Source organism: Balaenoptera acutorostrata, chromosome 2, assembly GCF_949987535.1.
Source record: "Balaenoptera acutorostrata chromosome 2, mBalAcu1.1, whole genome shotgun sequence".
In the NCBI taxonomy this organism is placed as follows: Eukaryota; Metazoa; Chordata; class Mammalia; order Artiodactyla; family Balaenopteridae; genus Balaenoptera; species Balaenoptera acutorostrata.
In genome coordinates this window covers 185,571,664-185,597,063 of record NC_080065.1, presented here as the reverse complement: position 1 = coordinate 185,597,063, position 25,400 = coordinate 185,571,664, and the positions used below count along the sequence as shown (strand labels likewise).

At 65.2% G+C, this 25,400-nt stretch overlaps 2 protein-coding genes across 6 annotated transcripts; both read left to right on the top strand.

Annotated features, from left to right (window-relative positions):
* The first annotated feature begins 1,608 nt into the window (after positions 1 to 1,608).
* MIDN (midnolin) lies at positions 1,609 to 11,098 on the top strand. 4 transcript variants are annotated; one of them, XM_057541412.1, is made up of 9 exons: positions 1,609 to 1,730; positions 2,934 to 3,576; positions 4,636 to 4,723; positions 4,910 to 4,972; positions 6,988 to 7,116; positions 7,200 to 7,505; positions 7,662 to 7,806; positions 8,042 to 8,287; positions 9,024 to 11,098. In XM_057541412.1, the coding sequence occupies exons 2-9, from the start codon at positions 3,344 to 3,346 to the stop codon at positions 9,299 to 9,301; spliced, it is 1,488 nt and encodes a 495-aa protein (XP_057397395.1). In that variant the 5' UTR covers positions 1,609 to 1,730; positions 2,934 to 3,343; the 3' UTR covers positions 9,302 to 11,098. The 4 variants fall into 4 exon arrangements, with proteins under 4 accessions (XP_057397395.1, XP_057397394.1, XP_057397397.1 ...); XM_057541411.1 differs by having other exon boundaries at positions 1,610 to 1,730; positions 7,659 to 7,806; XM_057541414.1 differs by lacking the exon at positions 6,988 to 7,116 and having other exon boundaries at positions 1,611 to 1,730.
* Positions 11,099 to 20,256: 9,158 nt separating this feature from the next.
* CIRBP (cold inducible RNA binding protein) lies at positions 20,257 to 25,031 on the top strand. Of its 2 annotated transcripts, none has more exons than XM_057541227.1 (7): positions 20,257 to 20,350; positions 21,402 to 21,510; positions 21,595 to 21,701; positions 21,795 to 21,933; positions 22,011 to 22,092; positions 22,209 to 22,279; positions 24,603 to 25,031. In XM_057541227.1, the coding sequence occupies exons 2-7, from the start codon at positions 21,408 to 21,410 to the stop codon at positions 24,605 to 24,607; spliced, it is 507 nt and encodes a 168-aa protein (XP_057397210.1). In that variant the 5' UTR covers positions 20,257 to 20,350; positions 21,402 to 21,407; the 3' UTR covers positions 24,608 to 25,031. The 2 variants fall into 2 exon arrangements, with proteins under 2 accessions (XP_057397210.1, XP_057397209.1); XM_057541226.1 differs by lacking the exon at positions 24,603 to 25,031 and adding an exon at positions 22,656 to 23,429.
* The last annotated feature ends 369 nt before the right edge of the window (positions 25,032 to 25,400 follow it).

Below are 25,400 nucleotides of genomic sequence, written 5' to 3'. Positions count from 1 at the left end.
GCACAGGGATGCTGTGAGTGGGAGAGAACAGGCCTCAGGCTGATCTGGCATGTTTATCAACTTGGACTTGCAAAGCCAGGCAGGGGCCACTGGTCCCCTCCCCTGTGTGTGTGACCCTCAGGGGCCCCATGCCAGGAGATAGCCCACTTCCCTGCAGGCAGATGAACCAGGCCCAGTGAGATCACAGACCCGCTGGAGGTCTCAGCCGCACCCCACCCAGCGCCACCTGCCCACCTGAGGGTCCCACCTGGCCTGTCCCTCTGTGAGCCCTCCAGTGTTCAGATGCTCCGGCTTCAGAGCGCACGGTCCCCTGTGCTGCCTTCCTGCTCTCTCTGCAGGCAGAGCCAGCCAGGCCCGCAGCCCCTCAGCCCGGCCCCATCACCGGGTCTCGTGAGAGCCTCAGGTGCTTTGCGCTGACTTGCTTCTCACCCGAGCACTGTTCTGTTTGTCTGGCAAACTCCTATCCATGCCTCAATCCCAGCCTCCTGATCCCCTCAGGCCCAGCCCTGACCCTGTGGGGCTGGGAGTGTCTGGGTGTGCCTGTGAGAGGGTGGGGGGCCAGAGGCTGCAGGAGCCTTGGGTGGGAGTAGGAGGCAGACCTGGAAAGGAGCACAGCCCTGGGAGGGGCCCCCAGGGCAAGGCTGGGGGCGGAGGTGGTCAGGTCAGATAAAGGAAGACACCAGATAAGTGGACAAGTGGCCTGGGGTCCCCCTCCTCCTCTGGACAGAGAGGGAGGGACGACCGAGAGGGCCCTACCCTCAGCCAGGGTCATCCTTAGAAAGCCCCCTTACACAGGGCGACCTGCAGGGACACACCTGAGGACATGTCAGGCTTTCTGCCTGTTAATGGCTGTGTGGCCTCAGTTTCCTCACCTGTAAAATGGGTAGGGTGATTACGCCCACCACAAAGGCAGGACACCAGTAGGTGAGCATGCCTGATGGGATCATGGCAATATTGCCAGGCCTAGGTGAGGGTCCCACATCCCCAGGCTCCAGAGTGAGGTCGGCTGTGTTCTCTCACTTCATTCTACTGCCACCCTGCGGAAACTGAGGCTCACAAAGGTCAGTGCCCTACGGGGTCACAAAGCCCAGCGGGTGGTGACTGGATGCACAAGGCAGGCCTGGCGCTGGTGAATCGCTCCATAAATGCCCTCTGAGGTCACCGTTAAGGGATGCAGGAGGCCGGGCCGCCGGGGCAGCTGGCTGGGGCCCCCCCACTGCAGGCAGGTGACCCCAGCCTGTTTTCCTGGACCGAGGCCGCTGACTCAGGCCCCCCTTCCCGCTCCCCCATGCGGGCGCCCCCAGGCGGAAGCACTCGGCCAGAAAGGGGGCGGGGCAGGGAATCCAACTGTGCACCCCGAAACCCCGTAGCACGGGCCGGAGTGCGGGTGCGCCCGAGTCGTCAACGCGGCCGACCGTGACCCCGGGTTCGTAGCATTCAAGGAGCGCCACCCCCTCCCCGTTTAAAATGCGAGATTTAGGGGGCGGGTGGCCCAGGCCCGACGGCGCCCCAGGGCCCTGGCCGGCCGGCAGGCAGGGGCGGGGGCCGGCCTGCGTCACCGCCTGCCCGGCCCCCCGCCTCCTGGCTGCCCAAACTCCACCCCGAGGGAAGGCGGCGCGGATAAAGGCTCGGGGGCCGCCCGCTCGGCCCCAGACCGGCTCCGCCACCGCGCACTCGGCCCGGACGTGGGTACACTCAGGACAGTTGAGACTTCGGACTTGCCTCTCCCGGTGAGTGGGGGGCGGGACCTCGCGGGCCGAGGAAGGAGGTTCCCACTCTAGACTCTTGAGGGTGCCCCACTTTTCTTTGTTCTTTGAGCAGGCAGGGTTGAAAGGTGTCTCCAGCCCTGGGAAGCCCCCCGGGACGTGGAGTGGGAGGCACTCGGCGCAGCCAGCACAGCCCGGGAGGGACCTCTGCCCCCGCCCCGCCCCGCCCCTCGGGCACTCCCCCTCCCCCAGAGTGACCTTGAGCTAGTTGCCTTTCCGGCCTCAGTTTTCCCGACTGTGAGGCCCCATTCTCCTGACTTGGAGGCTTCATGCTCCTAGCGAGGCTCCCACAACGCCCGCAGTCCCGTCGGACTGCCCCCTGTCCCTGGCGGCCTCGGCGACCCCTCCCCGGGTCTCTGGGCAGCGCTCCCGGGTGGAGCCGGCAGAGGGCGCGCCGGCGCTGCTGACTCACCGCAGCCCGGAGCGGCGCGCGCGGGCGCAGCCGGGGACGCCGCGTCACGTCACGGCTCGGGCGGGCGCGAGTCGGGAAGCGGGCCCGGCCCGCGGGACGGGGGTGGGACGCGAGGTGGCACCGGCGCGGGAGGGCCTCTCCGGCACCGGCCACGTCACCGGGGTGCAGGCCCCGCCCGCAGCTCCACCCCTTGCCGGGGCTTCACGCCTCACGGGTGGGGGGCGCCCCGGACCGACCCTCCCGCGAGCCCCCCAGCCTGGGCTCGGCCACGAGGCGCGGGGACTACGTCCAGCTTCCGCTCGCGGCGGCTTCCCGGACCGGCGCTGGGGGAAGGCCCCGGCTTCCTGCTCCCTCGGCGCGGAGCTACTGCCCTCCCCCACGGCGCGCCGCCCTAAGCCTGCGTCCCGCGCCCCCCGGGCCGGGCCGCCCGCCCTTTGTTACGGGCCCGGGCCTTATGAATGGCCGCGGCGGGGCGGGGGCGCGGAGGCGGGCCAGAGCGGCGCCGGCTCCGCCCCCGCCGCGCTCCGCTTGGCCGCCGGGACAGGGGCGGAACGAGGGGCGGGTCCTCGCGGCCACGTGGGGCGGTGCCGCGGGGGCTCCCATTGGCCGGCCCGTGTGGCCGACTGGGCGTTCGGCGCGCGCTGATTGGTCGGCGCGAGCCGGCGGAGTAAGTAGTGAATGGGAGGGGGCGGAGGCCCCGCCCCTTGGAACGTTGATACATTATAACTTTTTTTTCTTGTTACTTTCACCCCCAGATCCTCCGGCGGCGGCGGCGGCGGCGGCGGCGGCGGCGGCGGCTGTTGCTAAGGGAGGGGACGCGCGGGGAAGCTCGGCCCGAGCGGCAGACGGCCCTGAGTGCGGCCGGCTGAGCGGCGCCCCCTCCTCCGGGACCCTTCCCCGCGCCTGCCGCCCTTGAAAGGAGCTGAGAGTGTAGTCCCCACCCAGGAAGGTGCCCCGACGAGCCGACGCGACCCCGGAGCGCCACTCGGATTTTTGATTCCTGATTCGCCTTCCGCTCCTGGGACCTTCTCGAAGGGGAAGCGCGCTGCCCCCCGCCCTCAGGGGCCCCGAGGACCCCTGTTTGGGGAGCCCCCCCGCCCTGCCCGGAGGCGCGGCAAGAATTGGCGGCGCCCCGCGGACTCCAGCCCCCCAGCGTGGGCCGGGGATGGAGCCGCAGCCCGGCGGCGCCCGGAGCTGCCGGCGCGGTGCCCCCGGCGGTGCCTGCGACCTGGGCCCGGCGGCCGAGACGGCGCCCATGAGCCTGGCCATCCACAGCACGACGGGCACCCGCTACGAGCTGTCGGTGCCCCCCGACGAGACGGTGGAGGGGCTGCGCAAGCGGCTGTCCCAACGCCTCAAAGTGCCCAAGGAGCGCCTGGCGCTGCTCCACAAAGACACGTAGGTACCGCGCGCCCCCAGCCCCCGCGCCCCCCGGGCCCGCCGCCCCCTCGGGCCCCGGCCCCGGGGCGGGAACAAAGAGCGCGCCGCTTGGGGAAGGAAGGGGGCGGCCAGACGGGGGGCGGGGGCGCGCCGCGCGCTCTCGGGCGCCCTCTGCTCGGCCCTGCCAGTCTTGGCCCCCTCCTCCACCCGGGGTCGCTGCACAAAGGCGGCTGCGAGGGCGCCTCGGGTCGGGCTTAGGTGGCGTCCCCCACCGGAAGGCAGGAGTCCCGGGCGGCGCGGGGGTCCCAGCTACGGGGGTGGGGGGCGCGGCGGCTGCCTCCTCTGCCTGCGACCCGCCGGCTTCCGCATCTGCTCGGCGGCCTTCTCTGCGTCTGGCTGCCTCTCCCCCCATTTGCGTTTCTCTGCCCCCCTTTGTTCTCGCCACCAAGCGCTTCCCGCAGTCTCCCCCTCCCCCCCCCCCCGCCATTTAAATCGCCTCCAGGCCGGGGAGCCCTCCCTCCGCGGGCCTCCGGGGACACGCAGTGTCCATCCTCAGCGGAGGGGCCCCGGTGGGGGAGGGGCGGGAGGGGGAGGGTCTCCTTTGTCTGAGCGGCGGCCGCGGCGGCGGCCTGCGCCAGGGAGGGAGGAGGGAGGAGGGAGGAGGGAGGAGGGGAGGCCCGCCCGGCAAAGCCCGGAAAGGCTAAGCGCTTGGCCCGCAGGGACAGCCCAGGTCCCGGTGGTTGAATTACAGGGGGGCGGCCCCAGGGTGGGGGGAGGGTGCCAAGGGGCTCGCTGGGCCTAGATGGTGAAAACGTGCCTCGCTGAGGCGCAGAGGGAGTGCCCCCAGTCCAGAGTTGGGGTTCCTTGGAAGAAGGGGTCTGCACCGTCAGCAGAGGCTCCCAGGGTCTGACCTCAACCCCGCACACACTCAGGGCTCTGTATCTGGAGACCAGGAAGGGGTGGGGGTGAGGGACTCCTGTCTCTACCCCACGAGCCCAGCCCTCCCCCGCGGACTCCGCTTCCGAGCCCCTGCCTTGTCTCCGTGTAGCCTCACCCTCTTCCTTCCTCCCCACTCAGCCGGCTCATTTCGGGGAAGCTGCAGGAGTTCGGCGTGGGGGATGGCAGCAAGCTGACGCTCGTGCCCACCGTGGAGGCGGGCCTCATGGTAAATTGCTGGGGCAGTGCGCCCCGAGGCCCCACACTGACAGGCAGTCCCCTCCCCTGCGAGCACAGTCCCCATCACACACTGGACCCCTTCCCCTCAGGACCACCCACCCCACCCATCAAGCGGGGCCCTCCCAACCCCGGTGCTCGGGTGCGCGCTCAGGGTCTCTTCTTCCTCTCTCTGTAGTCTCAGGCCTCCAGGCCAGAACAGTCTGTGATGCAGGCCCTCGAGAGCTTGACTGAGACCCAGGTAAGACCCGCGCCGGCCCCCTCCTGGCCCTTGGGGGCAGCAGGCCCAGTGCCCGGCCACTCTGGAGAGCCTGGGGGTTGTTTGTGCTCCCAGCAGGCCTGTGAGGAGGGGAGGGGACGCGCCGCTCCGCCTTCGTGCCAGCTTGGCCTGGTCACCCAGCTTCCTATTCCTTCTCCCCGCCCCCCCAGCACTCACCACCTGACCTTGAGAGCCTTCTCTCCCACGGTGGCCGCTATGGGGGAGGGGGCCTAGCTTTCACAAGCCTGCCTGCCGGGTGACCTTGGCCCATGCTCCCACACCACCGGGCCTGCATCCCCAGCCCCACCAGCTTTGCCGAGGCGCTCTCCCCCCGCCCCACTGCGGTTTCCCCAGAGCAACCTTTTTAACATTTCTGATGGGGGGGGGGAGGGATGGGACTGGGTGATGCTTTTTCCGCCTTCTGTGACCCCATTGCGAGGGGTGGGGAGTCACCCCTCCCCCTCCTCCCTCTGCTCTTTGTTCTCTGCCCCAAAAGGGCGAGGGGGAGGGGGCGCCCAGCCCCCGGGACCAGCACAGCCCAGACAGGATGTTAGGAAAATATTTAGTAAGCGCCCAGGAGGGCGATGAGGAGGAAGGCTGGGCGATGAGGAGGAAGGCTGGGCCTGGCCCACACTGGGTTCCCGGTTTTGTTGCAGCTTTTTTCTTTTTTCTTTCCCCCTCCTTTCCTCATTTTTCTGGCAGCAGGGCCCTCCTCCCAGGAGGGTGACACAGGCCTCAGCTATCCGCCCGCTGCCAGGGTGGGGGTGGCAGGTCCCCGGCCTCCCCGGCTGGGCTGGGCTGGGCTGGCCCCCGGCCTCAGGAACCTGCTCAGCGGCTTCCCTTCCTCCTGCCCTGAGGCCCTCGCCCCCTCCCGGCGTGTAGCATCCTGCCCTCACCAGCCGCCTGGCTCGGAGGAGGAGGAGGGGACCCAGGAGCTGGGTGGTCTGCCGTCAGGAGGAGCAGTGGGGTGGCGGGAGAGCCAGGGTCCCTGGAGCCGGGTGGGGCTGGCGTGTGCTTTCCTGGGGCAAATGTGAACTGAGCTCCCTGCTCCTAGGGGTGCTGTGGTTGGCAGGGGGCCCCTGGGCGTGTTTGGTTCACATCCGCCGCAGGGTGTCTACGTCAGGAGGGAGATGGGAGGCGCTGGGCGGAGTGACTGGGCTCCCAGAGCTGCTTCTCCGCCTGGCACCGAGTCATGCCTGCCCATTCACCCTCCTCTGGGAGGAAGTTGCAGGGTGGAGTGGGGGGGACACCCCAGCTGCTCTTGGGAAGCCACCCCAGGCCCTTCCTGCAAAGGGCATCTCTGGGGCTGCGGAGGGCGTGTGCACAGGGACTGTGGGGTAGGGGCTGCGCTCGGCCTGCCTCCTTTGCCTTCTCCCCACGGCCCCCAAGCAGGGAAGGTTACGCCAGCCGCTGCCAGCAGGGAGGGGGTGGTTCTGAGTCATCGCGGCCTGTGTCACTTCTCAGAAACCTCCGCCCCCCCCCCCCCCCCCCCGCCCCATCCCGGCCCCGGGGAGAGCGCAGCACTGGCCAGGGTTCAGTGCAGATGGGGGTAGTATGCACCCCTCGCCCACTGCGAAGGGGCTGCCAGATTGGAGGTTCACGTTTGAATGGGCTGTGTGGAGGCCCTGGGAGACTCGGGCCCCAGGGAACCGGTCAGGGCCCCCCCAGTGCCCGCAGAGGCAACGCCTCCTCCTCAGCCTCCGCCCCGCCCAGCACAGATAAATATTTATCTTGAGAAAGCAAAGGTTAGGACAAGAATTTGTTCAGGAATTCCACCCACTCACTGCTCCAGTGGCTTAGCTGGGAGGGGGCCTGAGCTAGGCCCCTGCAGTGTTCACAGGCAAGAGAGGGTGGGGAAGAGGTGTGAGGTGAGGGTTCTTTGAGAGCAGTGATTGCTGGCTGGGCCCCGCCCCCTCTGGCCTCGGTTTCCCCTTGAAAGAACCAAGCTGGCCAGGGCGGGCCAGGCCCCCGTCTCACCCGCCTCTGTCCCCCCACAGCCCCCAGCGGCGCCCAGCCCGGGCCGGGCTGGCGGAGGCAGCTTCCGGAAATACCGATTCATTTTATTTAAGCATCCGTGGCACCGACAGGGACCCCAGAGCCCAGAGAGGGGCGGCGAGAGGCCCCAGGTCACGCAGCGCGGGGGGCCGGGCCGGGCCGGGCTGGGGGCACCGCAGGCTGGAGCCCTGGGCTGACGGGCCGCTCTCTGCAGGTCAGTGACTTCTTGTCGGGCCGCTCGCCGCTGACCCTGGCGCTGCGCGTTGGTGACCATATGATGTTCGTCCAGCTGCAGCTCGCAGCCCAGCACGCCCCGCTGCAGCACCGCCACGTGCTGGCTGCCGCCGCCGCTGCCACCCGTGGAGACCCCAGCGTGACCACCACCCCTGTGTCCTCTCCCTGCCGGCCAGTGTCCAGTGCCGCCCGCGTCCCCCCAGTGCCCACCAGCCCTGCGCCCGCATCCTCCCCTGTCACAGCCGGCTCTTTCCGCTCCCACTCGGCCTCTACCACCTGTCCCGAGGTGAGTCTGGGGAAGGACGTGGTGGGAGAACGTCAGAGCCCCGGATACACCTTTTGTATCAAGGGCCGTCCCTAGACCCTGGGCTGGTGCTGGTCTGGTGAGTGATCCCCTGACCCTGAACCCCAAAGCTCATGTGCTGCCCTCCCTCATTAGCAGATGGACTGTTCTGCCCCTGCCAGCGCCGGTGCCAGCCCCACTTCCCCCACCGGGGGCAGCCCCACGTCCCGCTCCCGCAAACCTGGCGCAGTCATCGAGAGCTTCGTGAACCACGCCCCGGGGGTCTTCTCAGGGACCTTCTCTGGTAGGTATCGTGGCATGTCCCGCGAGCAGTCACATGAACCCACACCAGGGATGGGACACGCTCCCCGGGATCTCCACGCATGTGCCTGGCCATACAGCAGGCCACGCATCCTCATGGGTGGGTGCGAGTGCCCGTGCCCGTGTCACCCAGGGGTTCCGCCTGCACATATGGGACCCAGGCACTGCTGAGGCTTCATGTCTACCACTGGGGTCCTCATCCACACCCCTTCCCACAGGTACGCTGCACCCCAACTGCCAGGACAGCAGCGGGCGGCCGAGGCGGGACATCGGCACCATCCTGCAGATCCTCAACGACCTCCTGAGTGCCACGCGGCACTACCAGGGCATGCCCCCATCGCTGACCCAGCTGCGGTGCCACGCCCAGTGTGCCCCGGACCTCGCCCCCAAAACTACCTCCTGCGAGAAGCTGGCGGCCGCCGCCCCGGCCTCCCTGAGCCAGGCCCGCCTGTGCAAGCCCCCGGGTGAGTGTCCGCGCCCCCCCAACCCCGTCCTGGGTCTCTCAAGGCCCCTCTGTGCGCCTCTCAGAGCAGCTGAGCCAATGGTGGCGGGGAGGGGGCCGCCAGCTGCCACTCGCCCTGCTCCGCAGGCGCGTGTAGAGAAGGGAGTGTGTGTGTTGGGGGCACACAGCATCTTTGTGCCCTCCGGGGTGGGGGGTTCCATCCTCACTTCCTCCTCGCCCCCCTCCGGCACCTTCTCCAGATGGTGCGTGGGGCCTCTGTGAATGGGCCAGTCAGGCCGAGGAGGGGGTTAGCTTCCCCTCCCGCTCAAGGGCGGCCTGCACCGCCCCGCCACTGCAGCGATCTGGTTATTCCGGACGCCTCCGGACTCCTGTAGAACCATGATGTGGGCCCCCAGGCCCCGTCTCAAAGGGGAAACCAAGGCACAGCCTGAGTCCTACCCTGGGTCGCAGAAACAGCCTAAAGTGTTCAAGCTCCAGCTCATTTTTATGCTAGCTGTGTCCCCAGCGCCTGGCTCAGGCCAGCCCTTGCCCTCATGGAGCTCACAGCCTGCTGGTCAGCAGACGTGGAATTAACGACTTAAAGGTTCAGCAGACCCTCTTGACCCACTCACTCACTGGAGAGAGTGTCCACGAGGGCTGGACTGGGCCTGATGCCCATCTGCTGGGGGTCCTCGCGTTTGGTTGGGGGTCTGGCCTCCAAGGGGCCCTCAGGGTCATGGTCACTGCCGCCTCTGCAGGGGACCGGCTGCGGCAGACGGAAAACCGAGCCACCCGCTGTAAGGTGGAGCGCCTGCAGCTGCTGCTTCAGCAGAAACGGCTCCGCAGAAAGGCCCGGCGCGACGCCCGGGGCCCCTACCACTGGCCGCCCAGCCGCAAGGCCGGCCGCAGCGACAGCACCGGCGGCGGGGGAGGCGGCGGCCCCAGTGAGGCGGCCGGCTTGGGCCTCGACTTCGAGGACGCCGTCTGGAAGCCAGAAGTGAACCCCGACATCAAGTCAGAGTTCGTGGTGGCCTAGGAACCCTGTCCCTCGCCCCAGCCCAGGGTACCCCGTGAGCGTGGCCCCACGCGGGAGGGCCAGCAGCCGGCCGGTGCAGTGGGGTGCTTCCCCCTCCCGGTTACGCGGCCTTTTTTTTTTTTTTTTTTTTTTTGAAATTTCACTTCCTACCGTGGTTTTCCGAACTCTCCATGGACTTGGGTTCCTGCCTCCTCGGTTTGGCTCACACTCCCCGCCCCTCCCTCCATCTCCCATCCTCATCCCCGACCTGGCCGGGTCCCTCCCGCCCACCTTCCCAAGCTCCAAATATGTAGCAGTCTTTCCAGATGGTTGAGAGCGGAGACAAGGAAGCCGCCCCCCCCTTCCGTTCTGCCGCCCTCCCCACCCTTTTCAGGTTGAAGTCAAAAATGTAGATGCCTCATTATGCACTTTACAGACAGGGGAGGGGGCCGCGGAGGGGAGAGGCCCCCACCACAAACCCTGGCCCTAAAACAACTCGGCAGGTGCAACCTTGACCGCCAGGGACTGTTTCTCTTCCACATCCGTACTCTTCTCTTCTTGGTCTCCTTTTCCATTTTTCTTTTTCCTGGAAAAGAAAAGAAAAGCCGTTTCAGGGGAGAGGCTGGCCAGAGCCTGCCTTGCGGTGTGGGCTGGGGTGCGGGGCGGGGGGGGGGGGGGGACCCTTTCCTGCCAGGAAAGGAGAGGGAGGGAGGGGAGGTGCCCGCCACCAGCCTGCACCACGTCCACGCACTGTGCGACTTCCTTCAGCGCTACCCCACCGCCCCACCCCGTTTTTCTGAGCTTGGGGTATTTATAGACTATTAATTTTCTGACTGAGCCAATAGTGGTTGGGAATCTCTTGAAAAATACGGAGAGCAATGGCTGGGGGGGCGGGCTTGACGCCCCCAGCCCTCCTTCCCCACCCAACCTGAGGAATCTGGGCCTGTGGACTGTGTCTGGGGGCCCTCCGGCAGCTGGGAGGGGAGGGGGTGCTGAGCTGTGAAACCCCAGGAGGGGCAACGCTGTGTAGCATTAACCCCCTTGGGGGGGGTTCGCTGCTGGTCTAATTTGGACCCTCCCCACTCATGCCCATGCCCCAGGGGCATTCCCCAGGGCAGAGGGACAGACCTCCCCCCCCCCTTACTGGGGCCATTTCAATGGGGGTGGAGGGTGTTTTTCATTCACTTTTACTTTTTACTGATAATGGAGATGTTTGGGCCCTGCCCCCCCCCCACCTGTCAGTCTCGTCCTGGCCCCGCCCCTCTGTGCTGCGCAACACCCCTCTCCCTCTGCCTGCCCCTCCCTCCTAGATGAACCCCAGGTCCTCACCCTGCCCCCGGTTATGTGTTTAAAGTTAATGGTTTCAGATGTGAACATCTTGTGTTAACTGTAGCTCTGTAAATTTTTTGTGGGGGGGTGGGCAGGGAGGGGTCAGAGGGTAGGGGTCAAGGATCTTTGTTTTTGTTTTCGTTTTTCCAAAAAAAAGAAAAAAAGAAAAAAAAGGGGCGGGTTTGTTTTTGAAGCGCTGTCTTGGATATCTATTTAATGTGTGTTCTGATGGGGTTTTTTTTAACGATTTTTAAATAACGTCTGTGCCTCCGCTGGTCTGAGGGTGGAGGCCCCAGGCAGGAACCGCCCACCCCTCTCTGCCCTCGCCAGGGCCCACCCCCAAGAAAGCATTACCCACCCTCGGGGGGTCGGGCTGTGGGGTGTCCCAGCACCTTGCGGGAGTTTCCTGTATGAAAACATGAAATTGGAAAAGAAAAAAGCCTACACAAACACCGTGATTGCAAGGAATAAACAGAAAATGAAACACGAGTGAACGTCCGGCCTGCTCGTCTCGGGGGGTGGGGTGGTCTTGGTTGTCACAGAGTGGGCTGAGTACGGTAGGGGGTGATCTGTCTCAGGAGGGTCGGGTTGGATGCTGGGGTAGCCCGCCACCCCAGGGAATGGGAGGGGGAACGTCCTCCCAGGGCGCCCAGCGGGGGGAGGGGCGCGTCCCGGAACAGTTCCCACGCCCCCTCCCCGCCTTGGGGTGAGGGTGGGCAGGAAGCCGCCTGGCGGGGGAGGGAGGGGCCGGCCACTTCCCGGTACCCAAGGCCGGAAGTCCTGCAGGGTGTGGGCACGGGGCTGCCCGCTTGTGTGCCCTGGGTGGGGCCTCTCGGTTCTAGGCTCTAAAGTGGGCTGCAGGCGAGCCCAGGGACTCAGTCTCCAGGGAGACCTGGCCGCAGGCTCTGCGCCACGGTTTCCCCAGCCCCAGAAGGGGGAAGCAGCTCCATCCGCCCGCCCACGCGTGGGGGGCCCAGCCTGAGGACCCCTGACCCGATCCCCACCCCTGGGGTATGGCGCCAGGCCTCCAGAGCACCCCCTCTCCCTCCCAGAGTCAAGCCAGGGCCTGGGCCTGGCGCTCGAGGCCTCCCGGTTTGGCTCCACCCAAGCCCTGCGTGGACTCCCTTCGGCCTGCCCGGCCTTGCATTCCAGCGCTCCCCATCCCTGACCATCGGGATTAAGCCTCCGGGCCGTGCCCTACCCAGGAACACCCCTAGCCAGCGCCCCTGCTTTGCCTGGGAACTTCCCCTGTCTGCATCTCCCACCCCTGCCCACCTGGAACTCCCGGAGGGCCGGGCCAGGTGGCGAGTCCCACCTTCATCCACTTTGGGGCTGGGCAAAGACACACAATCATAACAACACTGAAGGTCATTTCACATGTATTTCCTCACTTAACGCAGCCACCTAAGAGAACTAATTACCCTCCCATTTGGTAGATGAGAAAACCGAGGCCCGAAGAGAAATACCACTTGCTCTAGAGCACTGGGGTGATTGTTACATTAACGACCACCATCCCCGGGCTGAATTCTTATAGCCCAAGACCTTGCCCTCCCAAGCCTCAGTTCTAGGAGTCCCGCCCATGGGGAAGGGAAACAGGTGCAGTCCCAGGTGTGTCCTGGGAGCAGCTTGCTAAGGCCTTTCTGTCCCTCCTGCCACCCAGTCACCCCCAAATCATCGCACGCCCACGCCAGGAAGGTAGAATGCCCAGGTAAGGCTGATCCCTTCAGACCTTCAGGTCAAAGGCGCAAACGTCCCCGCGAGCCCGGAGGAACGCAGGGTGGAAGTGTGGGTGGGACAGCTCAGGTCGAACCCCCTGCCCACGCAGCCGGGTCCCCGGAGGTCAGGGCTGTGACCCAGTTGGCCGCTACAGGGCTGGGTGGGAGATGCGGAAGGAGGGAGTAGATGGTGGCACCCGCTGAATCACGGGGGCTGTGTCTGCACGCTGCAGGGCAGGGGGCACTTGGTCTACTGCCGGGGAACTCACTCCTCAGGGCGCTGCCTGGCGCCCAGCCCTGGGGTCCGAGGGTCACAGCCCTGCCCGGGAGTCCTAGAAGAACCCCACCCCGGTTGGGTGCTGCGGCCATTGGCCCCGTCCCACTGCGCGGGCCTGAAACGCACACACCTGAGGCGGGGGCTGAGAGGGGAGAGGTGCCCAGCCAAGGGGATGCAGCGACCGGAGAGGCAGCAGGCCAGGCCACGTGGGCGTGGGCAGAACGGAAAGGTAAACCGAGGCCCAGAGTAGGCAGGGGCCGCGGAATCACAGGGGGCGGGGACGGCCCTCCACCGCCCCCTGCCCCCATTGAGGAAAAAGTTGAATGGGAGGGGGCGGCCCCCGGAAGCCCGCAGGGATGGAAACGCGGCTTCCATAGCAACGCGCCGCGAACCGGGCCTGACGTCACCGTGGGGAGGGCGCCCCGCCCGCCCCCGTCCTTGCGTAAGGCGGCCCAGGCCCCGCCCACCCCCGGGACGCCTCATTGGTGGCCACGTCGTTCGCTCTTCCGCACGCACCAATAGCCGCGCGGGGTTGCTGCCCGGAGGTGGGACTGCGGCGTGGCCCTGCTGAGTGCGCAGGCGCGGCGCGGCGCGGCGCGGAGGCGTGCGGCCCCCCTCCGGCCGCACGTCCGCAGTTTGTAGGCGGGATGCGCGCCAAGGGGTCTGATGCCTGCGGCAGCTCCGGGACGGAAGAGGGGGCGTACCCGGGGCGCCGCACGTGCACCCCCCCTTATAAGCCGGGCCATTGCCTGTTGCCCCCTCCCCACGACACCGTGTGCGCGAGCCCCGGGCTGGGGGGAGCGCAGGGCGAGGAGCAGGAGGAGGGCACTTGGGTTGAGGCCCTGCCAAAGGAATAGGACTTTGCCAAGGATAGGAAGAGGGAACTGGTGCCCCAGGTGTGGGGCATGGCATGTGCAAATGTCTGAAGACGTGAAATCGGGTGCATTTGGGGAACAATTGGGAAGTCAATTTGGGGGGCCTAAGCCAAAAGGCGAAGGCAAGGACTCGAAAGGGGTGATTCCTCAAGTCTGGCTTAGGGGGGGATGAGATGGGAACCCCAGGGAGGAGGGGCGGGTGGAGAGAGCAAAGGCCAGAACATCCCAGGAGCTGTCTGGACGCTCTGCTTGGGCTTCGGAGAGGCCTGGGAAGGGACCGATGGGGCATTGTCTGAAGGTGGCCTCTGGTTCACAGTGAGGTGGTTGGCAAGGGGGCTGCAGGGAGCTCGGAGATTGGGGGAAGGGGAGCAGTTGGAGACGCCCCTGTGCACCTGGAAGCCTACAAGCCAGGAGCCGGGACAGTTGGGGCCCCGGGGGGGCTTATGGCGGCAGGAAGTCCTCGTTGCTGCCTGGCTGAGGGGCAGTTTTGCTGTGGCCAGGAGTCCACTCTGAAAAGGCAGCAGGCCGCGGTCGGCGTAAACAGGGTCGCCTTTGCCGGGTGGCGATGATGTGAGCAAACCTTTGGTCCGAGGTTAGCCCCTGGGGCTAGCCGGGCGGGCAGAGAGCCCTGAGACTGATGGGGGTTGGGGCTGGCGGTGTGGACAGGTGTGGCTACCAAGGTGTGGAGTCCGGACGGAGGCCTGGTTCCAGGTGCTGGCTTCTGGGGGTGATGAGGCAGCTGTGGGCGGGCAATAGAAGGTCACTGGGGTCACGTCTTTCTGCTGGAGGCCAGAGTCCCCTGGAGGCGGCCAAATGGGTAATTGGGGCAAGCTGCACGGTTTTGAAATGCCAAAGGACGCGGTGAGGGGTGGCTTGGGAGGAAGGCAGGGAGGAGCCAGGCCCCTAGGGAGATGAGAGGGAGTGGTGCCCCGCTGGGGCCAGGTCCGGCACCCCCAGGACCCGGCGGCTGCCCCAGCACAGCCACCCCTACCTCGCCTGGCGGGAACGCCCTCCTCTCCAGGCACCTTGGGAACGGGAGTCGCCGAGCTACGGCCGAGGGTGCTGGGGCCCCACCCAGAAGTCTCCACTCCAGCCCCACCCACGGCCGCCCAGACCTGGGAGGGCAGAGGACAGGCAGCCGCCGGTGTCACTCGGGATGGGAGAGCGTCCAGCCCGCAGATGCGGGCGGGGCCGCTGTCACCTGGGGCCCTTCCACGACTGGAGACTGCCCTTCGGAGGGGCCTCTGTCCTTGGCCTGCTGCCTCTGTTCCCCCCACCCACGTGTGCCCCTCCCCCTGCTCCCTCTGAGTTCTCTTTTCCTGTGTCTTTCTGTTTTCCCCTTTCCGCCTTCCTCGATCTCTGGGCCTGTCTGTATTTCTGTCCGGGTCTCCATCTCTCCCTGAAGGTCTCTTCTCTATTTTCCTCCTCCCCTCTCGGTCTCACCGGCTCCTCCTCCCAGCCCCTCCCCCGCTTCCGCCCCCTCTCGGGGGCACCCTCCCTCACCCCCGGCACACATTCCAGCCTCCACCCCCGCCTCGCCGCCCCTCCCTGGGGCCAGCTGCTGCGGCGTTCGGTGCCCGGGATGCTGGGAGTGGGCTTGAGCCGGGGTCAGAGGTCGGGAGCGGGCGGGGGCTGGGGAGGGCACCCCCTAACTCTTCTGGAATGTGGGCGGGGCCGGCCCCACGGGGTCGGGGGGAGGAGGTCGCCCGCCGGCAGGCGGAGCCGGTGGCCCGAGACAGCTGGCTACATCTGCCCTGCACACGGCCCACACCCCAGACGCTATCCATAGGCCTCGCAGAAAATCAACACAAGCCCAGACGCCCACGCAGGGCCCCTTACCGCCACCAGACCCAGACCAACCCGTCTCCCCGTCCCACACACGCGCTGCACACCCTCCGCAGTCAACGGGTATATGCCGATCCCACCTGAGTGACAGGCTCCGGCTCTGCAGCACAGGGACCCCAATGCACACCGCCCCCACACCCCCAAACCCGCCCCAAGCTACACTTTGGGGGCCACAACCTCAATCAACTGTGACCCTCAAAACCCACTCTCACCCTGGGCCAAGACCTCCCTGACAAAACCCGCAAAATTGAAGGTCACACCAGGCAGCCCAAACTCAGACCCTCAGAGACGCAGCTCAGCTGAGACGGCACCCAAATCCGCGGACACTCCAGCCACAAACACTACCCACGCACCGAGCAGAGCCGGCCACTGGGCTGGGGCAGGTGCAGGGGCCTGTGTGCGCCCTCAGAAGAAGCGGGGCTTCCTCCGGCATGGCCGGCGATTCCCTGAGTGTCCTGAGACACGGAGAAAGAAGAGAACAGCAGAGAACTGGGAGCCCCTCCGTGGTGTGTTTTTGTCACCGGCTGCCCTTCCATCACCCCCGCTGACCCCAGGAGATGCTGCTGCTGTGCCCACTTCTCAGATGATGCACCCTAGGCTCAGACAGGAGCCCGGACACCGCCTACCTGCACAGCTGGGCACCGGGCCGTCGCTGACCCTCCAGGGTGGGATAGTGATCGAAGGCTGGACGAGGTCCATGGGCACTTGTGTCCGCCTGCTTGGGTGTGGGGGCCAGGATGTGGGACTGCTGTGTGCGGCCGCGTGGACACACACAGGTGTCTTCCCTGAGCCCCTGGCAGCTGCCCCAGGGGGGTGTGCTCTCCATGGCTGCCACTCCAGTGTTGCCACGGAGATGCCACAGCCCCAGTCAGGGGTGTTTCGGCCCCTCTGTGTGCCTGCAGGGAGCCTGTACGTGGGGCCAAGGTCAAGGGAGTGGACAGGGCATCAGTGGGGGTCAGCTCCTCCCGCCCCTGGGGCGGGGCTGTGAACCTCAGCCCTCCCCCCGTCTCGGAAACCCAGGGGGTTGCATCCCCAGCCCCCACCGAGGCAAGCCTTGGGGTTTCCACGAGCACACAGGGGTCTCTGCGCATGCACAGGCCTTGGCGTTTCACACACACCTGATGTATGTCCTCTGCATGAATGCATGTTATTGGTGTGGGCCTCCGGGTGTCCCCGGGGTCCCATTCCACAGCCCGTGTGCCTGCCGTTGGTGGGGACTGCGGTCACCAGCACGGCCCATGCGCTGCCTGGCCTTTGCACTTCTGGGATGGGGGCTGGGGCAGGAGCAGAAGAGTGGCAGCTTCCACATTGCTGGGCCATGAGTCACAGGGAGCTCCACGCAGGTGCCCCCTCACACGTCCCCCTCCGCCAGGAAGACCCCTCCTAGGAACAGGAGGTAAACTGAGGCCAGGGCGCAGGCAGCTGAATCTCCTGCCAATTCACAGTTGGCAGCCACCTGGGGCCTCCTAGGGATCTCAGATGTCCCCACCTACTCATGCAGGTGGGAAACGGGGTGGGGGGGGTGGGGGGGGATGGGGGGGCAGTTAAAGTTAAACCCTTCCTCCTGGCTTCTGGCCTCCTGTAGCTCTCCTCTGCCCTAGAGACCCCGGCGGCCGCTGACAGCGCGTGGCATGTTCCCACCCCAGGGGCATGAGTCACGCCACCAGCCATGGGCGCATATGATCTGTGAGTCCCGGTTCCCCCGCATCATGCACACGCAGCAGCGCTGTCCCCGGCTGATCCCACATTCTGGTTATGCACATGCTTTGGGGCCCACGAACAACCCCTTGTGTTCTTGCACATAAGACATGACCATGCAAACATGTTTCCATGTGTGCACACGCACACACACACCTCCATACCAGTTTGCACACACACACACACGTGTGAGTTCTATGCACACACTTCCACAGCCATGTGCACAGGCACACGGCCCCATTTTCATGTTCACACAGGCATGGTCCCCAGAAACCTTGTTTCTCCATCTTTGTACCCACGAGTCCCCTGCCCACGGGCACACATGTGCACCACACCTGGCAACGTACACACACATCCAGTCCCCGCTTCCCCCTCCCTGGCTCTGAGCCCCGGGGATCTGGGCCAGGCGGGCGGGCTGGAGTCTCTGCCAGGACGGTCCCCTTCCGCGCCCGCGCCGGGCGGCCTCCAGGTGCACCGTCCCGGCCCCCGCCTGGCCGGCCGGGAGGGACCAGTAATTACGCGGCCCCGGGGTCCCCCCCCACCAAGCGCCTTTCATCCCGTCCACGCCCAACCCGAGCCCAGACGCTCATTACTGCCTCCCACCCGGTCATTAGCCGGGGTCAGGGGAAGACCCGACGTCCGGCGGGCCCGACCCCGCGGGGAGGACAGAGGGGGCAGTGCGGGAGCAAGGAGGCCCCGCCCCCGTCTCCGTGGCAACGCCGGCGCAGCCCTGGGGGTGGTCTTCGGCGGGCGGCCGGGGAGGGGCGTCTTGTGAGTGTGCAGACAGGGACCTCCGGCCTAAGCCCCGTCCCGCCAGGGAGGCGGTGAGCACCGCGCGTCCCGGCCGTGAATAGCAGCCGCGCCCCCGCCCGCGGCTATTTTAAGTCCCCTCCTCGTCGACCACCCCCAGCGCTCGGGCCTGAGGGCGGGACGGGAACCCCCTCCCACGCTGGTGCTCGCGGCCTTCGGCCGGACGGCGGGGCGGGACCGGGAGCCCCCGGCCAGGCTGACAGCGAGGCCGTAGCTCCCCCTTGTGTCCGCGGGGAGAGCGTGGAGTCGCGGCCGAGGCAGGGAGGAAGGTGGCGCCAGCCCCCTGAGACCACCCCCCCATCTCGCCCCTCACGGGTTCACAAGGTCCTAGGTACACACCGAGTCACAGGGACACGCCGACGTCGGTAGCCACAGAAACACAGGTGCGCAGACAGGTAACACACCTGAGACGCAAGCACACAGTTCCCACACAATGTCCGGTACAGGCGCACCTGGGAACAGGTATCCATAGGTAAAGGTCCACACCGTGATGGGAACCCAGGACAGTCGTGGGTACGCATGGAGCCCCGTACCCAGCAACAGGCTCGTAGTAAGTACACGCTTGATAACTGCTGGTGGAATGAATGAATGAACCAGGGAACTTCACAAAACCAGGAGAAGGCAGACTAGGAACCACAGAACAGTGAGGGCGGGGGCGGGGGGGCGGCAAAGAGTGATGAGGGGCCCCGGTGACTGCAAGGACCCCTTCGCCTGGTCTGGGGTCAGGAGCCGCCGACCTGACTTTGCTGGGGGAGCAGATCAGAAGGGGGTGGACTACTCCTGGGCTGGGCATGCCTGGCCCCAGGTCCCCTCCATGGGCCCCGGCGGGAGGGTGAGAGCTGAGTGCTGATTCTCTCTGCTCCTTTTAGTAACCGCCCTGCGTGAGTGGCTGACGCAGCAGCGGGCTGCGGCTGACAGGGAGTTGTATGGGGGGGCTGTGGCGTGGGGGGACGAGGTGCGGACACGGCTGCCATGAGTCTGGGGCCTGGAGTGGGGCTGGAACTTTCCTGGGGTAGGCAGCAAAGCAGGGGTCTCTGTTGTCAAATCGCCCTAACTTTTTTGGCCGCGCCGTGCGGCATGCGGAGTCCTAGTTCCCCAACCAGGGATCGAACCCACGCCCCCTGTATTGGAAGCGCGGAGTCTTAACCACTGCACAGCCAGGGAAGTCCCTCAAATTCCCCCTAACTTTTATGCAAAAGGTATGCCCTTTGAAGACTTTCTGGGGCAGGGGCATAGCTTGGGCCTCTGGTCTGGGCAGGCAGGGGTCTGCACTAGCTTCTTCCACCCATGGAAGGGTCCAGGGCCACAGAAGGTAACGTGAGCCAAGGCCTGGGCAGGGGGAAAGGGGTGACCACAAGAGGGGCTCCCAGGAACAGCCTTGCGGGTGAAGATCTCTGCAAATCTGGTTCTTCTGATAGCAGAGGTCTCGGGACCCCCAGACAGAAAAAAGATGCAGGGGGAGGAGCCAAGAGGGTTCTGGGTGTGCAGAACAGTGTGCTGGTGGGCGGCTGGAGCACAGCGGTGAAAGGGAGACGGGGGGCTGAGCTGAATTTTGGGGTGCAGTGGAGACTCGAGAGTTGGGCACAATGGTGGGTTTGAGAGCCCAAGTCGAGGTCAGCCTGAGGTCTAAAGCTGGGATGTAAAAAGTGTCTGGCCAGGTGACTGTGGGGTGTGGATGCTGCACCACACTGGGTGAAGTCCGGATTGGGGTGGGAGTTAGGTGTGGTTGCAGGTTGGGATTCATAGGCAAAGTGGGTTGGGTGAAGTTGGGGTGACCCAAAGTTGGGAAGCAGGAAGAATTGGGATCGTGGAGAATATTGGGGTCCACATAAATGGAGTTGCCTCAGTTTTAGGGTTTGGGCGGGCCTTGGGGCGGATCACACGAAGTGGAGCGTTGGGGTTCTGAGACTTCTGGGGTGTCGGTTATGTTGGCAAGTACATAAGGACTGATATCGGGGTTCACATGAAGTTGGAGTGTCCGAGAACTGAATCTCGGGTGGGTGTGGGGACCTGGGTGAGGTCAGTAAGTCGCCGACTGCGGGAGCACCGCAAAGGTCTGGGTTCCAGCGACCCCCAGAAGGTTCCCAGGAGGCTTGGGCCACTGGCAGAAGCCGCCCGAACCCCTTTGTTCTCCGCCACAGGCCGGGGGGGGGGGGGGGCCGGGCGCGCGGAAGTGGGTCAGCTCCGCCCCGCCGCGCACTGGCCCCGCCTCCCGCGCGCGGGCGGGGGACTGCGGACCATGCGCGTCCCCGCTGTTCACTGTGTCCCGCGCCCGCTCGCGGGAGGGGGCGGGGCCGGTACAGGCCCGGCCCCCAGCTCATGAATATGAGGCAGAGCCACGGCCTCCAGGGCTTCGGATTGGCCGGCGCGGGGCGGAGGGGCGGGCTCGGGGGCGGGGCCTGGCGACGAAGTACATAAGGCGGGTGCAGGGCGCCCCCCCAGTCACTTCGCGCGTTAGGAGGCTCGGGTCGTTTTGCTGTGCCGTCTTCCCGCCTGCGCCAGGGACCTGCCCGACTCAGTGGTGAGGGCCCTGGCGGCACCGGCTCCACGGGCCCGGGGCGGCGGGCGGCCTGTGGCCGGCCGGAGGAGGCGGGGCGGCGGCGGCACGCCCCTGGGCGGGGGCGGTGCCGGGGCGGGCCCGGGGTGTAGTCCGCCCCGCCGGCGGCGAGGGGCAGCGGAGACCGGGCCGAACCGCGGTCGGAGGGCATCCCCCGTGGGCCAGGGTATTCGCGAGCGGGACACCGCCGCAAAATGGCGGCCGCGAGCGCGAAGCTGCGCCCAGCGAAATGGCGGGAGCGCCGAGTGCCCGGATGGAGTGGCGCGGGGCGCATGCGCGCGTGGGTGGGGCCGGGCTGGGGCTCCTCCCCGATTTCCCGTTGGAGTAGTGCGAGGGCGACACAGCCCCGGTGCCACCCCCAACGCCCCAAGTTTGGGTCCTAGTTGCGTGGCTGCAGGGCGCCTTCTGGCCAGTGTTTCGGAGCCATTCAGCGGAGGCTACCAGCCTGTAAAGGGTCGGTATAAGCACCGCCCCGCTTTGATATCCCGGCGCAGAGTCCCCGCCCCGCCTCCACAGTGCCCTGCAGTGGACCAAGCACGTTGCCACTCTGCCCGCCCCGCGACGGTCGGGTTAGGAGTTAGTCCCCCGCTGTTTGCAACGGGCAGAAACCAAGGTGCACTCAGCCCGTGACGATGGTGGCTGATGCCTGCCTTCAGGGTACAGGCCTAAACGTCCCGTGAGGGCGTCCCCTGGCTGGAGTTTTGGACCCCCACAGCCAGGCAGCACTGAGGAGTACTGCAGAACCGCGGTGTGGCCCCAGCTTTCAGGGAGCCCCCAGTCTGGGGAGCGGAGTTGGCCCAAACATAGAAAAGCGGCCAGGGACCCAAAGTGATAAAGAAATTAAGGGTTTGTTTAAGTCCTGGGTGTGGGCTTGGGATGGTTAAAGGGCAGAAAAATAGTTTCCCAGCGCTTCCCCCCGAAACATACGTTATTTGTATAAAGTAAAGTGGGGGGTGGGCGTTGAGTCTCGAAGCCCCTGCAGGACCTCTGAGGCTTTTGATGATGTTTGTCACAGGCCGCCATGGCATCAGATGAGGGCAAGCTTTTCGTCGGAGGGCTGAGTTTTGACACCAACGAGCAGTCACTGGAGCAGGTTTTCTCAAAATATGGACAGATCTCAGAAGGTGAGGCTGGTGCCAGACTGGTGGCTGAGTGGGGTTGCTCACGGGGAGGGCTGGGTGCTGACCACGGACCTCTCCCCTGCACAGTGGTGGTCGTGAAGGACAGGGAGACCCAGCGATCGAGGGGCTTTGGGTTTGTCACCTTTGAGAACATCGATGATGCCAAGGACGCCATGATGGCCATGAACGGGAAGGTGAGGGCCGGCTGCTCTAGGGTCCAGTGGGTCCGAGCTGCAGACCGAGGGCGGGAGGTGCAGAGGCTAACCGTGTCCACTTCTGGTCTCCAGTCTGTGGATGGGCGGCAGATCCGGGTCGACCAGGCTGGCAAGTCGTCTGATAACCGATCCCGCGGGTACCGAGGTGGCTCTGCCGGGGGCCGGGGCTTCTTCCGCGGGGGCCGAGGCCGGGGCCGTGGGTTCTCCAGAGGTGAGTGCCACTTGCAGGGACAAGGTGGGGGCATTGCTGCAGGAGCTGACACTCACTTCTTCCCGTCCCGTCTGTAGGAGGAGGGGACCGCGGCTACGGGGGGAGCCGGTTCGAGTCCAGGAGTGGGGGCTATGGAGGCTCCAGAGACTACTACAGCAGGTACAGGCGGTGGTCCTGCGCAGGGGGGCCTGGGAGGCTCTGTGGGGACGTTGGCACGGGGACCGGTGAGAGTCCCCTGAGGTGGCCCCCGGCGCTCACCTGTGTCCTTCCTGCAGCCGGAGTCAGGGTGGCAGCTGCGGTGACCGAAGCTCGGGCGGGTCCTACAGAGACAGCTACGACAGTTACGGTAAGCGGCGCTCCAAGGGCCTGTGGTGGGAGCTCAGTGAGCCTCGGTGCCCTCTGGGCTGTGCTCAGACCCGGTCACTATGTTTGCCCCGTAAGGGACGAGACTGCCCTCTTGGGTCTCGGTGCCAGCAGCCACTTCTGCCACAGAACGTAAAGGCAAAACCAGGCTGACCAAGGAGAAAAGGGAGAGCGAGGGCCCACCGAGCAGAGCAGGCCGCATCCGTGCATGTCGGCCGTGCCCGCCACCCTCGGCCATGGGGGGGGTTGGTCGCTCCCGAGCCCCCAGGGCTGAGCCCCCAGGTTTGGGCCGGGAGTGGAATGCTGCCTCTCGTCGCGTGCTTCAGCGCCTTTACACTGTGCCTGCTTCTTGTTCTCAGCTACACACAACGAGTAAAAATCCTTCCTGCTCGAGATCGTCCTTCCAATGGCCGTATATTTAAAGATTTTGGGAGCTCCGCTGAATCGTTAATGTGTAGTGATCACACCTCCTTGTACCCACTTTTGTAGTCTTATTGGTTCTGATCTTGTCAAACACAGCCTGACTGCTTCTGGCCCCCAGATGGCCTCGTTACTACACTTTGCTTTTTAAGGAAGCGCTGTCCGTTTTTAAGAGTCTTAAAAACGTTTTGAAGAGCACTTCCAGTTTTACTTTTACCTTTTTACTGTGAGCCAAGAGTTTTTTTTTTTTAGAAAATCACCAGGGGTTGTGAGAGTTTTGTTTTTTGTTTTCGGTTGTGTTGCTTTTTTTCTTTTTCTTTTCAGTGGGGTCAGCCCCGTGAAGTTGGGTGCCCCGAGTCACTTCTCTTTGAGATTGAACAGACTCTGAATCTGCTCTTTGTCGGAAGCTGAGCAAGTTGTAGCTTTTTTCCAACTCGGTGTCACGTTTCTGAGTGTAGCGTGGTAGAACCGTGCAGGTGGCAGCAGAGCACCCGGGCTGCCCTGGCCCGGCCCGGGCGCCCACCTGTCCTGTGGGACCCACAGTAGACTTGCAGACATCCCCGAGAGGTTCTTGAAAATGTGTATTTATATTGTCCTTTTTTGCCGGAAGACGTACGCATATCCCGTCAATGTTGTATCTGAAGTGGTGAAGGAATTCTTGTACGCAGTTTTCTTTGGCTTCACGAAGCCGATTAAAAGACCATCTGAATGAACCTCGCTCTGACCATCTCCCTTTGATTGCACCACACGCGCCCTGCAGGGGCTCGAGGCAGGCAGACCTGAGCAGAGAGGGCAGCTAGAGGACTAGGTCCGCAGTCCCGCCCGAGGCTGCCACAGCTAGAGGAGAAAGGCAGGGTCAGTGACGCTGGCTGGGCCCCTGTGACAGCCGACGGCCATCGGCCCTAGTTAGGTGAGCAGGTGGGTGACGGGAGCGGGCTCTCGGACCGCAGGGCAGCCCCGGGGCGCTTCTGGCCATGGCAGCCGGAAGGCTCGATGGGCGGGCAGCCTAGCAGGGACGGTGGACACGCGGGCGCCCGACGCTGACCCTGAACCCCTTAGTCTAGAAGCAGGCCAGAGAGCAGACACAGGCAGGGTCCCCGGGTGACCACAGACTGACCGGCTCATTAGCTAGCTCTGCTGTTGCTTTACAAGTTCTGAGCGTTCTCTGCTAGCCTATGGAAGCTGCAGCCCCTCGGAGGACAGAAGTGTTGTGCGCCCAACAGAAACCTCTGAGACGCAAGCTGCTCCCTGGGCTAGCTCATATGTGGAGATAGTCCTGTAATTCGAGGTAACTCCTTTTGCTCGTCCGCATCCCTTCTCTTGTTGAGAGCTCATTTGAAAGTAAAGTCGTGTACCCGGGGAATGTTCCTTTGACTTTTTTGCTTTTCGATTTTTCTTTTTTTAAAAAAAAAAAAAAAATCAAGCTAGAACTAAAGGCAGACCCCGGCCGTTTGCCCTTCCCCGCCTGCAGCCAGGCGAGCGGCCCGGGCAGTTGAGCAGGATTGGAGACCACCAAACGCCCCGCCTTTTGGAATTTTTTGTTCATCAATTGACTGTCTTTTCCAGACCTCTTTGAGTCACACTCCTAACTAGCTCTCTCTGATGTCTGTTGCTGCCATGAGTTTTTTCTCAGAGCCCGCGCCGATTTCTAAGCAGCTCCATCCCAAGTGGGTAGCTGGCTCTGCTTAAGAGTACAAAGTGGCCTGGCCCATCTGAAAGGCGCAGGCCTGCCCTGGGCACGCTGGCCCGTGGAGGGGCCTCTTGGGTTGGCCCCGATGACTAGCTTGACACCCTCCTAGGAGCTGTGGATGGTTTCCGGGGAGTCGGGGAGGGGCGGCTGTGAGCTCAGCCAGGGTGTCAGGGTTAACACTCCTTTGCTTTGGCAGGTTGAATGGAAGCCAGTGCGACCCGGAAGGGTGACCCGAGAGCAACAGTGACCTGGGGTCACTGCCCCAGGAGGAACTTCACCTGGGAGCAAGAGCCAGCGGCACAGCTGCCTGCCCTTGCAGCCCGTCACCTGTAAGTGCTTCTCGGGGTGGGAGACACGTGGCCCTGTGGCCCTGGCCCTTGCGGTGGGTTCTCCCCCGTCCTGGCTGTGTGACCCCTGTCGGGGGCAGCATCTTCATCTCCTGCTGGAGCAGCCCTCGTGTCCCCCTCTCACCTCTCCCGTCTTTCCAGCAGGTGCTTCACTGGCGAGGTTGGGGTGCGGGGCTTCAAGGTGCTCCAGGAGGATGGGCGTGTGGCGCTGGCACGGCGGCCAGTCCTCACTCACGATGTGACAAGACAAATGTGGAAGGTGCATTTGAATAAAGGGATGGTGTGTCCACCCACAAATCTGAGTCTGGTGTGGGGTGCGTCGTGGAGGGCGGACACTGAGCTTCAGGCTGAGGCCCGGCCGGAGGGGCTGTGGCGGGGAGTCCACTAGAGATAGCCTCCTCTTGGGGCCTTCGTTCTGGCCACGAGCTGGATCCAGACCCGTAGGCCACGCAGCAGTTCATTGCCCCCCGGGGCAGTTCTCTCGGGGCCGCCGAGGGAGCCGTGGAGGAGGTGGTCCCTTGGCGGCGCGTCCCCCAGGGCTAGGCGGTTGGCCGCCCCCGGAGCCGGCCTGCCTTGCCAGGCTGCTTGCCTCCAGCCTTGGTCTTGGGGTACAGAACGTTGGGGCTGAGCCCCAGTTCCAGCTGCCT

Coding starts and splice junctions, on each gene's coding strand:
- CIRBP (XM_057541226.1), top strand. CDS start 21,408: ATGGCATCAGATGAGGGCAAGCTTTTCGTCGGAGGGCTGAGTTTTGAC. Junction 21,934..22,010: donor GGGCCGTGGGTTCTCCAGAG/GTGAGTGCCACT, acceptor TCCCGTCTGTAG/GAGGAGGGGACCGCGGCTAC. Junction 22,093..22,208: donor TCCAGAGACTACTACAGCAG/GTACAGGCGGTG, acceptor TCCTTCCTGCAG/CCGGAGTCAGGGTGGCAGCT.
- MIDN (XM_057541411.1), top strand. CDS start 3,344: ATGGAGCCGCAGCCCGGCGGCGCCCGGAGCTGCCGGCGCGGTGCCCCC. Junction 4,724..4,909: donor CCGTGGAGGCGGGCCTCATG/GTAAATTGCTGG, acceptor CTCTCTCTGTAG/TCTCAGGCCTCCAGGCCAGA. Junction 7,506..7,658: donor CCTCTACCACCTGTCCCGAG/GTGAGTCTGGGG, acceptor CTCCCTCATTAG/CAGATGGACTGTTCTGCCCC.